The 13138-nt window shown below is 47.5% G+C and overlaps 3 protein-coding genes across 8 annotated transcripts; 2 read left to right on the top strand and 1 right to left on the bottom strand.

The window, feature by feature from the left end:
* Positions 1-140: 140 nt before the first annotated feature.
* On the top strand, positions 141-3046 carry ankrd22 (ankyrin repeat domain 22). Of its 3 annotated transcripts, none has more exons than XM_013273963.3 (6): positions 218-366; positions 1016-1151; positions 1246-1353; positions 1440-1517; positions 1599-1697; positions 1772-2369. In XM_013273963.3, exons 1-6 carry the CDS (start codon positions 281-283, stop codon positions 1847-1849), a joined length of 585 nt encoding a protein of 194 aa, XP_013129417.1. In that variant the 5' UTR covers positions 218-280; the 3' UTR covers positions 1850-2369. The 3 variants fall into 3 exon arrangements, with proteins under 3 accessions (XP_025765571.1, XP_013129417.1, XP_003449458.3); XM_003449410.5 differs by having other exon boundaries at positions 252-366; positions 960-1151; XM_025909786.1 differs by lacking the exons at positions 1440-1517; positions 1599-1697 and having other exon boundaries at positions 141-366; positions 1246-1439; positions 2363-3046.
* Positions 2488-8994, bottom strand: lipf (lipase, gastric). Its single transcript, XM_003449409.4, has 11 exons — positions 8864-8994; positions 8223-8351; positions 6354-6465; positions 5905-6103; positions 5715-5824; positions 5503-5639; positions 5241-5387; positions 5035-5106; positions 3551-3619; positions 3344-3454; positions 2488-3215 (listed from the first exon to the last, which is right to left on the bottom strand). The coding sequence occupies exons 1-11, from the start codon at positions 8900-8902 to the stop codon at positions 3093-3095; spliced, it is 1248 nt and encodes a 415-aa protein (XP_003449457.2). The 5' UTR covers positions 8903-8994; the 3' UTR covers positions 2488-3092.
* Positions 8868-13058, top strand: rnls (renalase, FAD-dependent amine oxidase). Of its 4 annotated transcripts, none has more exons than XM_025909783.1 (8): positions 8868-8999; positions 9491-9637; positions 10812-10917; positions 11003-11145; positions 11255-11413; positions 12284-12457; positions 12537-12712; positions 12794-13058. In XM_025909783.1, the coding sequence occupies exons 2-8, from the start codon at positions 9520-9522 to the stop codon at positions 12947-12949; spliced, it is 1032 nt and encodes a 343-aa protein (XP_025765568.1). In that variant the 5' UTR covers positions 8868-8999; positions 9491-9519; the 3' UTR covers positions 12950-13058. The 4 variants fall into 4 exon arrangements, with proteins under 4 accessions (XP_025765568.1, XP_025765569.1, XP_013129415.1 ...); XM_025909784.1 differs by having other exon boundaries at positions 10771-10917; XM_013273961.3 differs by lacking the exon at positions 8868-8999 and having other exon boundaries at positions 9401-9637.
* The last annotated feature ends 80 nt before the right edge of the window (positions 13059-13138 follow it).

The following is a 13138-nucleotide window of genomic DNA, read 5'->3' as shown; positions in this document are numbered from 1 at the left end:
TCTTCTTGCTCCTCCTGCTCCTCCTCCTTGGTGCCTCGGGCTCTTTCTGCTGATGTCTCAACATCAGCAGGTAAAGTACACAAAGCTCTTTTTGCGGCCTACAAAATAAAAGCATTGGGTCTGACAATGAAGCAAAAGTTCTTCTGTTGGGATCACGTGCGCGTGACACCCTCCGAGTGTCACGTGGAAACAGGAAACCGTTCGGACTCAGCTACGTGTTCTGGTGTGTTTATTAATAAACTGAATGAAGTGAAAGAGCAAAGAGACTCTTATTCTGAAAATGGATCCGGATGTGTTATTGCTGACGTGTCGGACCGTGACGTGCTCAGGTGTGTTCGTGCCGTCATGGGGGTCGTTTACTCGGAGGTAAGAGCGCGCTTTGTTTTCCTCTTTTCTCTGCTAAACAAACACGTTTAATCCTCATTTTAACTCTTTTACTCCGAAAGGCTAATGCGCTCTCTTCCGGTTCGGGCTGCTTTCTCGTGCACGCGGCACACTTGAGTTTCAGGTAAAGCTTCACGTGAAACAAACAGATAGGTAGAAGTTTAATGACCCGGCGTATGAAGACAGACACGGAAATGTTGCTGCCAGTGCGACTGCAGTACTGCATGGATATATTACAGCAACACAAGTATTGCAACATACTGCGAGAAAATGCTGCAAAGGGTTAGAAAACTACCAAAATACAGGAAAATGAGAAGAAATCAAGATCAAGAATATGATAGCAAATGTTACACAATAGTTTTATTGAAATAATAATAATAATCATAATAATGAGAAACTGGTGGGATCTTATTTTTTACATGTTGAGAATCAGCCAATCAAAAGAAAGCGGTCTTAAAGGGGGAGGAGCTTGAGTGAGTGCGATAGGAGCGGGAAACTGGATGGACCGGTCAGTTCCTGATCAGCTGATAACACGGAGCTTAACTCATGTAACTCCTCCTCCTCCTCTTCCTCAGCCGGCCTGCCAGGCGGCGTACGAGGGCGACGTCCGTAAGTTGTACTTCCTCCTCAGAAATGACCCCGCCCACCTGAATGTTCAGGAGGTGCACACCGGGGACACCCCCCTCATCGCTTCCTGCCGCCATGGTCACCTGAATGTGGTCCGATACCTGCTGGACAACAAGGCCAACAGCCAGCTGACCAATAAGGTACCTTTCCCTGATGATGTCATCATGTTGGTTAGCGAGCTATGTTACTGATCTGTGTGTGTGTGTGTGTGTGTGTGTGTGTGTCACACATCAGAAACAGAGGACGTGTCTCCACTACGCCTCCAAGAGGACGTTCTCGCTGCTGGATTATCTGATGATCGCCATCCTGATGCCCATCCTGCTGCTCGGATACTTCATCATGGTATGGCCAATCAGCAGTCTCTCTCAGCCAGACATCATACAGGTAAAGCACAGCCTGATCTGCTCACAGGTGTTTCTGTGTTGCAGATGCAGAAACAGAGGAAGAACTTGGCTGTGATGGAGGCCGTGCTGAGCACCGACGTCAGCGTCGACGCTGTCGACTACGTGCGTGAACAGGAGCTTAACACGGTTTAATTTGAAAATCTTAGGTCACTTCCTAACAGTAAAAAGGTGTTTTGTGTGCAGAAGGGGAACACGGCTCTTCATTACGTCTGTGAGAGAAAAAGTCATCGCCTGGTTCCTCTGCTGCTGCAACGAAACGCCAAAACCAACATCAAGAATAACGTGCGTACAGACATGCAGCATGCCGTGGCGAAACGCTTTCCGTGACCTGATAACACGTGTGTCTGCTTTTACAGAACGGAGAAACCCCGCTGGACATCGCCACCAGACTCAAGTTCCAAAAGATCATCAACATGCTGAGGAAGACCAAATGAAGTTTTCATTCACGCGGACAGCAGGGGGCGCCAACACTCGATTCCTCCGCCTTCTATGCTGACGATGCTAGCGCCTCAGAGAGAACTCCTAGCATGCAGCGTTTTCTCTGCTAACCACTCACCTGTCAGGCTACAAGCTAGTTTCCACTTCCAGTATTTATACTGAGCTAGGCTAACAGTGTTTCTGACCTGTTTTTCTTGTTTTGTAAGACAAAATTCACTGAATGTTGTAATTTATTAACTAAAAAGAAAAAAAAAAAAACACAAACAGACTTTAGAAACTCTCGCCCCATCTTTACGTTACATTTTGCTAATAGCTCTGCCTCATTTTTTAATCTTTGTGCTAAGCTAGGCAACAGTATTTGAGAGCTAGCTGTTTATCTGTTAGCAGAGGTGTTCTTTGGGACTGTTACATGAACAGGTATATAATAATAAAAGTGTCAACATGAAATGAAGCGGACGATGAAACATTTCAAAGTAATATTTTTATTTCTGAATAAACGTGCAAACTACCTTGAAACTCTCTCCAGCTGTTTGCTTTACTGGACGCTCCTTTCAGATTTTCATGGTAAAGGTCACGACCACTAAAACTTTCAAATTAAGAGCTGTCAGACAAAAAAGGAGGAATGAAAACAAGCTGTGGTCGTAAAATGGTTTTATTTAGGAAACATCATCATAATGAGTAAAAATGGTTTCATAGCAAGTTAAAAAACGCTCACAGGTGACTGAAACTGCAGATTCACTTCTTATTCCCACATCCACATTTTCATAGTTTGTCCTCAGGACAAGTGTCTCCGCGCTAAAAACAGGAAGTAGTAAAAAGCAGCCGCACTGACAAACACGCAGATCTCCTCCTACAGATTCAACCCGACGTGCTGCTTCACAGCAGAGTGCCCCGGGGCTCGCTGTGCGACCTGTTCACACGCTGATTGTGACACCAAATAGTTACCTGAAGCGTGACAACACTGCTCCCTCATTGGTTCCCGGCAGAACACCCGCCAGGTGTGAAGTGAGTCAAACTGCAGGAGAACGCGGTCTGGTCCTATGAAACGCTCAGAGTGACTCGCTCGTTTAAACATGCAGCAGCGTGCTTCGATTGCCTTTAAAGCTGCAGGTGATATGATAGGTCCAGGCAGCGAGGGCGGGGCAGAAACTGCCTGCTGCAGGAAGAAGGGTCAAAACTCAGTCTCCATAAAACCATAAGCTACGCTGTGGGGGGCGGCGTCCACGCTGCTCTTGCCCTCTATCGGTACTCCTGCAGCAGCTTCAGCACAGCAGGAAACATCTGCTCCGGAGCATCCAGCCCCCAGATGAAATCCAGATGTTCCCAGTGCTCAATGTACTGATGGTACACCAGGTTAGGAACCTGCAGACACACACACGCACACAGCTCTTATCCGGGCTGGCCTCTCCTCGTGTTTCATTAATGATCAGATTCGAGGACACGCCCCCGCCGTACTCCATCATCACCTAATGCTTGTAGGTAATACTCACCTGAGTGAGGAGGACTGCCACATCTTTTGAGTCCGCCAGCGTATCCTGCCCCCCTGAAAACAGAGCGGTGGGAACCTTCATGTCCTGGACGCGGTACTCGGGGGGAGTGGACTGGAGAGGGGACACAGGGAGGACACGGAGCCCGTAAACGAGAGACCAGGTGACGTTTCAGAGTCTGAAGGAGTCCCTGCTGTGCTGTGGACTCACCTGGTTGTAGTGCTTCATGTTTCCTGCTGCTCCGAAGTCAAACGCCATCAGTCTTCCTGTGTGGACGGCCTGAATACAGGAAACTTTATTAACACCTGCCCCGTGTACAGGCACACCAGAGGAGAATGAAAACTACAAAAATAAGTACCAATAATAATGTACTAAATATAAAACAGAGTCATGTGACCCAGGTTCAGCCAATCAATAATAAAAGCAACTAGAAAGTGCATTTTCTGAAGAAACTGCAGTGTGAATGCTTGAATCTGAATGTATGCACTGAAATGAATTAATTGCTGAATTTTAAGTTAATGTTTAAGTTTTAATGTTGAATGAGATGAAAAATACAGAAATTTTCACCTGAAAACAAAAGTGCTGAACTGCTAAAAGCTGACATCCACACAGAAGTTGGAAAATAGCTGAAATTTTTTTAATTGTAAATTAGAAAAACATAAGAAATGAGAAAAGACCATTTAGAGTCAGAAAACATCTGAATGAATATTAAAAGTTCATATTCCTTTAATCACTGAATGACTAAAATGTGATCCCTCCACTTGGATCCACACAGTTTAAAAAGTTTAAATGTCTGAGCTTTGAAAGACACGCTGTTGGAAAGAGAACAGCGATGGCTACGTTTTGAGGGTAAAATCATACCTGTAGAGCAAACGCTGCGGACACAGCAGCAGTTTTAAAAAAGATTTTAAGATTAATTTTTTCGCTCCTCTCTCTCTGGCAGTTGAGCTGTCTCACTCTAGCCCCAACATTCCGTCCCATACACACCCATTATAAACTCTGAAACGGCTGAAAAAAATTATGAAACTTAAACTGGAACTGAAGAAAAAGTATGACAGATATTGAAAAGATAAATACAAGTTGAATAGTCCAAAGTCTTGGCTTTGTTTTAAAGTTTGAATGGTGGCTCTACATCAATGTATGTGGACGTAGATACAGTTGAAAGAGGAGTAAGTTGAATGAGAATTTGAAGGGTCTCCCCATTGAAATACATGGGAAATTTTTGTTGAAAAAAGTTGAATAATTTTAAAAATATAAATGTTAAAAATGAGAAAAATAGAAGCAGTCATGTCCAAAAGAAGAGGAATCTAACGGTGTTTGAATGGTTTTTCTAACTTGAATGGTTTTGAAGGAGTTAGTCGGCAAAAAACGTACGGAATATATAATAAAATAGAAGAAAGATTAGAAGAACAACACTGTGAATGCTTTTCAAGCATTCACACTAATGAATAATCCGTGTAAACATTCCTCAAAGAACAAAACTAAATATTCAAATGAGCTCTCGTTTACACTCTGGTCACACTGTGGACACACTGAGGACACACTCTGGTCACACTGAGGTCACACTGAGGTCACACTGAGGACACACTGAGGACACACTGAGGACACAATGAGGACACACTGTGCGCTGCATTTGCAAAGCACCATCAAGGTCCCCACATGTACTCACAGGCAGGTATGAGTGTGTGTGTTACCTGGGCCCAGTGGATCATGTTCTGGACTGAGGTCCCAGCGGGGCAGTGAGTGGTGTAGACCGGAGTCCGAGTCTGAAACACAGTCACGTGGTCTTCATCACAAACAGCTCTGTGTCTCTAATTATCTTCAGAAAATTTCAGATGTTTCTGATTAAAGTCCAGGTGTGCCCGTTTGGTCACCACCTGCTTCCCAGCGAGACACGAACCATGTTGAGGTTTTTCTCGTCGAAACCGCAGAGGACAAAGAAGATGTTCCCGCACAGCTCACTGAGAAGATGCTTTGCACACACGTGTTCGGCCAACCATTTAATCATCGCGCTCTGAGGCAGGAAGTCCCGCCTCCCAAACAGGTCCTGCAGGGCCGACAAGAAACACCAAAACAAAGCTTATTGACTCTGTAAATGTGACGGCGATCAGGCGAATGACCAAGAACACGACCAGCCGTTTGGTCACGTGACTGGTTCGTACCCAGATGACGGCGTCGGGCAGGAAGGACAGTTTGGTCATGGGGCTGCCAGTGAAGGCGACGGTGGCCACAGGAGCCAATCCGAAGAACAGCCTGATCTTGCTGGCGAGCTCTGGCAGCGTGGAGAACGCCATGAATGCTGGGAAAGAAAAGAGAAGATTAATTCCATGTACAGAAGCCTGTTCAGGACCTCTACAGTTTAAAGTAAAAGCACCTATGGTGGTTCCTTGAGAGTGTCCAATGTAGAAGATCTGCTCCTGGCCCGTCACCTTCAGGATGTGGTCAACCACAGCTGGAAGATCCTTCAGAGCCAGCTCATCGTGGCTGCACAGACAAACACCAGAGCTCTGTCAGGTTAATGCTCTCTGACACCTGCGCAGGTGAAAGGATCATGGGGCCTGTACCTGAACCTCCAGAACTCATCCTCATACGGGCTCAGCGTGCGGTGTTTCCTGGACCACGTGTTTCCGCGGCTGTTTCCTATCCACACGTCGTAGCCCGCGTCCGCCAGCACGTAGCCCAGGCTGGAGGTCGGCGGGTTGGTGATCCAGTTACTGCCTGCAGCCAGGAGACCGTGCTGGAGGAAGACCGCCGGCCTCGCACCTGCAGGACACAAACCGTCAAATCAAACCTGCCGGGACCAGACGGCAGGTTTCTGGATTCAGAGCCAGCGTGACGTTAAAGGGAGAAGAGGAAGGTCAAGTGAATGTAGGTGAAAGATCACGTGAATCACTTCAGGACAAAGTTCATCAGAACTGCTGCAAAAAGGAAGTGAAGCTCGTTGACATGGCCGAACTTCCTGTTTGCACCGTAGCCAAATGTGCTCACAGAGAAGGAAGAGCCTCCGTCTGACCTTTGGAGGGTTTCAGTCCCCACGGGATCCTGTTCACGCCCAGGATGTACCCGTCCTCCGTCAGCACCTGGTGCTCCTCTGCTGGGTAACCCCACCTACGGATGATCTCCGTCTGAATGTGCACACACACACACACACACACACACACACACACACACAGTCAAGGAAACGCGCTGCACACGCCTGCAGTGTTCCTGGATCATGGTAATGTGGACGTTTTAAACAGTGAGGTCAGTGTGAGTGCAGGTAATCCCTGAGAGCCAATCAGAAGAAGGATGACTTAAAAGGGGAGGAGCTAAACCAGGATCATTTCAAACTCCGATTGAGTCTAAAAATAAAACTATAGAGCAGAGAAAAAATCTCATCGCTAAATAAACACGACACATCACAAGACCTGACGCTGTGCCTGCAAGACCGTGATGTGGGAATCAAAGACCCATCACCTGGGACCCGGGTCCAAGTGCCGGAGTTCATTCTTTGAAAAACTTCCCCTCCCTGTGTGGGGAGGCGGGGCTTAGTAACATCTGGTGGGCCGAGATGTTCAATGGATATCAGCGGTCAGCCTGTCTTTCAGCTCATTGGCGCTCATCTCGTTCCTCAGGTTGTTTGACACACAGGTGCACCGCAGGGCTCGACTCCAGGCGCCGCTTCTTTTAAACGATGTTACGACACTGCAGTGTATCCGCTGAATGTGAAATTAGAGTCAGAAAACAGCTGAGAGAATCCTGTGAAATTTCAAAATAAAAGACCCTGTGCAATCTCAATGCTCGTGACCTGCAAAGTTTACTTTGTCTAAAATGCAAGAGCTGCAGTCATGTGACTGACCAATCAATGCACAGTCGCAGTGATTATCAGTGATTGGTTGGTTAAGTTTCACTTACTGTGAAACTTTAGTTAAACTTCTTTCAAGCTGAAACCCTGCAGACCAGCGTGGCGGTTTGCAGGTGCAAAGTTACAGGTTACCTGATGAAGGCGTGTTTGTGTTTCAATACAGAGACCAGCTCTTCAGCTTTAACCAATCAAAGGTGAGGGAGTCTTGGTCAGGTCTTCCACGCTGCTCTCGGCTCCATCAGCTGCCTTCACCTGACAGCTCAGGTGAAGGCAGGCTTCAGTACAAACAGCTCACCTGTATGACCAGCGTGATGACGCCAGGTCCCGAGTCTCCAGGTGACACAAAAATTCTGCGAGCGTTTATCAGAGTCAGCATTACAAACTGACTCTGACACGAATCTGAGACGGCGCTCACACCGAGTCATTTCCATCAGGACATCACGAGGAGATTTTCATGTCCATATTGCTATGGTAACCCAGGGTCATGGGTCAGCAGTTACAGCTGATGTCTTCATACAGCCTGATGAGTCAGACGGTCAGAGTTCAGCAACTGCACTGAACAAACAGTCTGAGCTCATCGCTCAGAGTCCATCAACCGAGGCCACTGTGCGAAGAGTCAGGGCTCTTATTGTGAAAGAAACGAGAGATGATAGTGACATCCTGGAAACACCCGCAGACCCTCTCCTCACTTCCTACCATGAAGCTCCTGTTCCTGTTGTTGGCGTTCATATTAAACATGGTTTGTAATGACCAGGTCAGAGTGAGGTCAGAGTGCACACTTCTCTAACAATTACACTGTTTCAATGAAGTTTCTGAGACAAACAGCAGCGAGTGGGTGCACAGGACCCGAACACATCGCAGCATGGCGACTGAAATGCTTCAGGCCAGCACGGATGCCACAGACAGGAAGTAAAGTTTTAACATGGGAGTCTAGGAGACTGACTACTGGAGCCTCCAGTGGACGCTGGAGGAATTGCAGGTTTAGAGCTTCCTGTGCTAGAGGTTCACTCAAATGTTCCAAAGGTGATAAAAACTCACAATGTTCATGCCCACTTCAGGGTCCAGCTCCTGCTGCAGGTCATCGGAGTGCCACGCTCTGCTGACGGCTGGCCCGCTGTGGACGAGAGCCGAGAGAAACAACACACAAACCAACACACACAGCATGGTCTGACACACACACACACACACACACACACACACACACACACACACACACACAGTGTCAGGATGGTGCGTTCGTGGTTCACTGAAAAGAAAGAATTTTTCATTCTTCTTTGGTTTAAATAAAACTGATTCCTGTTTGATTTGAAAAGGAAGAAGAAGAAGACTCTGCTGTGAGGATCACGTGGTCAGATTCAGTCTGATGACTGTGTGTGCTGATCTGTGATAATCAATAATCACAGAAGCATGTGATCAGAGAGTCTGAGCTGCTGCGTGCATAAACGGCACCTTCTGACTGGACCGCTGGCTCAGAATGACGTCATATGGACTGCTTCTTATACAGCGCTTTTCTACTAGATCGTCATACAGGTGCCAAATTCATGACGTAATGTTAGCGATCAGTTTGTCATTTACAGCAGTTTAAACACCGGAACTCACTTTCTGGTCCCCATAAACCTCTCGGTCCTGGCGGTTATTCTAATAAACAGGGAATGACGCTAAGAACCGGTCAAACTCACCTGTCCTCGCGCCGATCTCTCTCTGAACCCTCCGATCATCAGCTGACTGCGACTTCTTCTGCTTTTCCCTTTTGTCTGCCTCCGCGACGTCACGAGAGAGGCTCTCTGTGATTTGCTGGCCAGAAACAGGACTCAGGTATTAACCGTTTGTGCTCCGACGATCAGACCGGAAATAGTAACCTGCGCTGTTTGAAGCTGTTAAACAAACACGAGTGGGGCTATTTAAAATTCCATATATTAATTCATTTATATTTTATTTCTACATTTTAAATGTCAATAATGAGAATGTTGTTTTCAGTCATATTAAAATACATTTTTCTTCAGCGTTAAAGAGTTTCAATATGTGGTAAATATATTACATGTATTATTTTAATTAAACCGTGAACAGTGTTATGGACTGTAATGATTTTATTTCACATGAACTTGAAAAACCTTCGATTTTAACGCATTAATACACCTTTTGTCGTATTTTATGTTGTGTAGTTGGAGAAACGCTTTAAACGTTTTCTGTGATTATTTTGAAATTCTATCCGGATGTGCAGCAGTTGTTTCCGTTTGACCCGGGAAAGTTTTTGTTCGTCCTTCTGTGTGTCGGTTTCGTAACTCGTTCGGACCCGGTCTCTGCAGGTTTAGCCCGGCTCGGTTCCCGTGCTAACATGTCCCGGGTTCTGATCGTGGGAGCGGGCCTGACGGGCAGCTTGTGCGCATGTCTGCTGAGGAGAGAGCTGCAGAGCACGGTTCGGATTGTGGTGTGGGACAAAGCCAGGGGCGCAGGTGAGACAGACAAAAGTCCGTTCATAAAACTGCACAGTTTCCGTTTCCGGTGCCGTGACGGGAACACGGACACGCCGCAGAACATCAGTGGCGCGTTTTTATACCAGAGGAGCCTCCTCTGTAACTCGGCTCGGCTGTGATCAGTGTTCATACGTCACTTCATTTCATTTCATTTATTTATTTATTCCACACAGCGGGCATTCCACACTTTGTGCAAATAACGTTATAGCACGAGTTTATCACCTGCTGAGGGTGAATGACGTCACTATATAGCAGGTAGCTGTCATTCCCACAGACACCCTCACCTGTAACAGAAACAGGAACTTCCACCAGCATCTGTTTACTCACCTGACATTGATTGGGTACACTGGTGCAAGGTCAGACCCCCTGTAATTCTTCGTGTACATCATCTTCATCATCCTGAGGCTCAGTTTGAACAGATGAAGAAATTCCAGCTGAGAGATTAAAAAGAGGGCTGTCACCCATAATCAGGTTTTGATGAATAACAACATGATGAAGGCAGATCTGGTTTATTTTGGAGTTTGTGTAATTTGATTGTGTTGAACATCATAAAACCACCTGTGACTCACTTTGGTTTGGAGACGTTTTCTGATGCTCAGCTTCAGTCATGAACCGTCTGCCATCACATTCACCTACAGACGGATTCATGTCATGGGATATCCCTGAATAATAAACACGCTGGCTGATGACCCCACTTTACTTTAAAAAACTGAAATCCAACAGCATTACAAACCGTAAACACTTTCTCAAAGCTCCAGAGTCACAGGTGAGTAAAGCTGTCTGCAGCCACTATAGAACACAAAGGTGTGACGGGATAATGTTCAGAATGGATCAGCCTATAAATTCATTTCATTATATAACACTTTCTTTTTTTTCTCCTTCCGTTTTGTGTATTTTTGTTATTTATATATTCATCTTTAATATTGCAGATAGTTACACCTGCGACAGCCGTCTGTTTGTTTTTTTGTCTTCAAAAAAGCTTTGTCTGCGTGCACTGAGCTGCTACCACGTGATTGGCTGATTAGTAATTTGTGCTAACGAGCAGTTAATAAAGTGGCTGTTTGTGTCGAGTGTGGTTTGAGAGAGTAAAATGTGTGTTTTTTTGAATGGAGTTTGGTGCAAAGCCAGTGGAACAGTGTGAGTCTGTGTGCAGGCGGCAGGATGTCCACCAGCCGCGCTCCCGACGCCTCGTCTCAATCGGCTGATCTGGGAGCGCAGTACATCTCAGCCACGCCCGCCTATGCTCGCTCCCACCACAGGTAACACACACCTGTCGCCTTAAAGGGCCGGTACAGCTCTGTAGCTGGGGCTTCAGGCATGCTGACCGTGCGTGTGCGTGCACAGGTTTTACTCGGAGCTCCTCTCTGCGGGCCTCCTGCAGCCCCTCGACTGTCTCATCGAAGGTCTGAAGGACCACGAGGGCACCGAGAACTATGTGACGCCACTGGGCACGAGCAGCATCATCAAGCACTTCCTGTCACAGTCAGGTAAACGTCCGCCTGTTGGTCAACTGTCCAATCAGATTCACCTGAAATGCACAGGCTGACTCTGATTCAGTTTGAATGAAACTTTATTGAGTCTTTGTCTGTGTGTCAGGAGCCGATTTGTTCCTTGAGCATCACATGACCGGTCTGTATCGCCGTGGTGCATCGTGGGAGGTCGAGAGGAAGGCAGGAGCCAGTGAGATGTTTGACGCCGTCGTCCTGACGATGCCAGTCCCTCAGATCCTGCAGCTGCAGGGAGACCTTGGACAATGTGAGACAGCCAGAACACACAGTCACACACACACACTCAGTGTATGTATTATGAAGTAAAAAAATGACATCTTGTTAAACACGGGACTCACGACTTCATCGACACTGACATGAATGTGAGATCTGAGGTGTGGCGTCTCAGTCAATAACACCGTTCTGCCACATGGGGGCAGCAACAGCTGCAGGGAGAAGATCCAGCTGTTAGACACGCCCATGTTCATCGCTGCGATCAGTAACTCCGAAGTTCTGATCACAGATCACAGAAGGTCAACCCGTGCAGACGGGACGATTCTTCCAGTCCAGCCGCTAAAATCAGAGCAGCGCAAACACTGGACTCTTACTTTGAAGAGGTGCTGACTGCTTCCTGCTCCCACAGTTTACACAAACGCACACACGATCAGCACACTCTGATGTTAAGTCACTTTCCAGAGCTCTGATTGGCTGATAGATTCTTCACAACACTACACCACTGTGTGTGTGTGTGGTCCTCGGTAGTGACTACTGTCCTCACAAAGACAGAAATACAAGCGTGTGTGTGCACGCCCTTGCTGCAGACCAGCAGCAGCTCCACGTGTGTCTTTCTAGATGATGATGTCACCTTCAGCTTCTCTGATTGGCTGGTAGCGGACAGCGCCCATTTCCTCTGAGCTGACACACACATCTAATAATAACCTGTGTGTGTGTGTGTGTGTGTGTGAGGCAGCAGCCTGTTTCTCAGCTCTAAGCCGAGAATGAAACAGCAGCAGACTTTTCATGTTTGTGTGCTCGTTTCAGGAGTGACCACACATAAACACACATACAGGTGAGTTCTTCTGTGGTGATTCGGGAGTGGGGCTTGATGCTGATTGGCCCATTCCTCCTTGTCTGTCAGTGCTGTCTGTCCAGCAGAGGCAGCAGCTGGAGGGCGTCGTCTACTCGTCCCGCTTCGCCCTCGCGCTCTTCTTTTCCCCTGACGCCATCCTGAACGTTCCCTGGGGGGCGAAGTACGTCACGGACAGCAGCTGCATCCGCTACGTCGCCGTGGACTCCAAGAAGCGCGGCGCAGGTGTGTCCGTCTTTCTGTTTGCTCCCCAGTTTGTTCCTCTCACCTGTATCTCGCTCACTGCTTTTGTCCGCCCGCTCAGACGCCCCAGGCCGCGGCCCCTCCCTCGTCGTACATACCAGCGTCCCGTTTGGCCTGGAACACCTGGAGCGAGACAAGGAGGATGTCCAGCCAATCATCTTGCGGGAGCTGCACAGGCTGCTCCCTGGCCTGCCTCAACCAATCAACATCAAGTGTCAGAAGTGGCGGTACTCCCAGGTGAGTCATCTGTTCGTTGTAACCTGAACTCCTCCCCCAAGGCGGCGTTTGACTCACGGCCCCTCCCCCTCTCTCTTGCAGGTGCAGACCTCGGTGCCTGACTGTCCGGGTCACATGACCATCCTGGACGAGCCGCTGCTCGTCTGTGGCGGCGACGCCTTCACCCACTCCAACTTTGATGGCTGCGTGGAGTCCGCACTGAGCATGCTCAGAGTGCTGAAGGCCAAATTCGCCTGATCAATCATTAAACTGATCAATCACAATGTTTCTTCTGTCGATCAATGAACTGCAGATTTGCAAGCTCGTGCTGCGTTCACTAACGTTAGTAAAAAGTTTGTTAAAACCATTTTCAGCTTTAAATTATTTTTTCTTACATTAAACTCGTTAATCACTGACCTCTACTGGGAAATAACGGGTCCCAGGATG

Source organism: Oreochromis niloticus, linkage group LG8 (assembly GCF_001858045.2).
Source record: "Oreochromis niloticus isolate F11D_XX linkage group LG8, O_niloticus_UMD_NMBU, whole genome shotgun sequence".
In the NCBI taxonomy this organism is placed as follows: domain Eukaryota; kingdom Metazoa; phylum Chordata; class Actinopteri; order Cichliformes; family Cichlidae; genus Oreochromis; species Oreochromis niloticus.
Note: the sequence above shows the minus strand (reverse complement) of the source record. Positions and strands in the feature narration are given on the sequence as shown.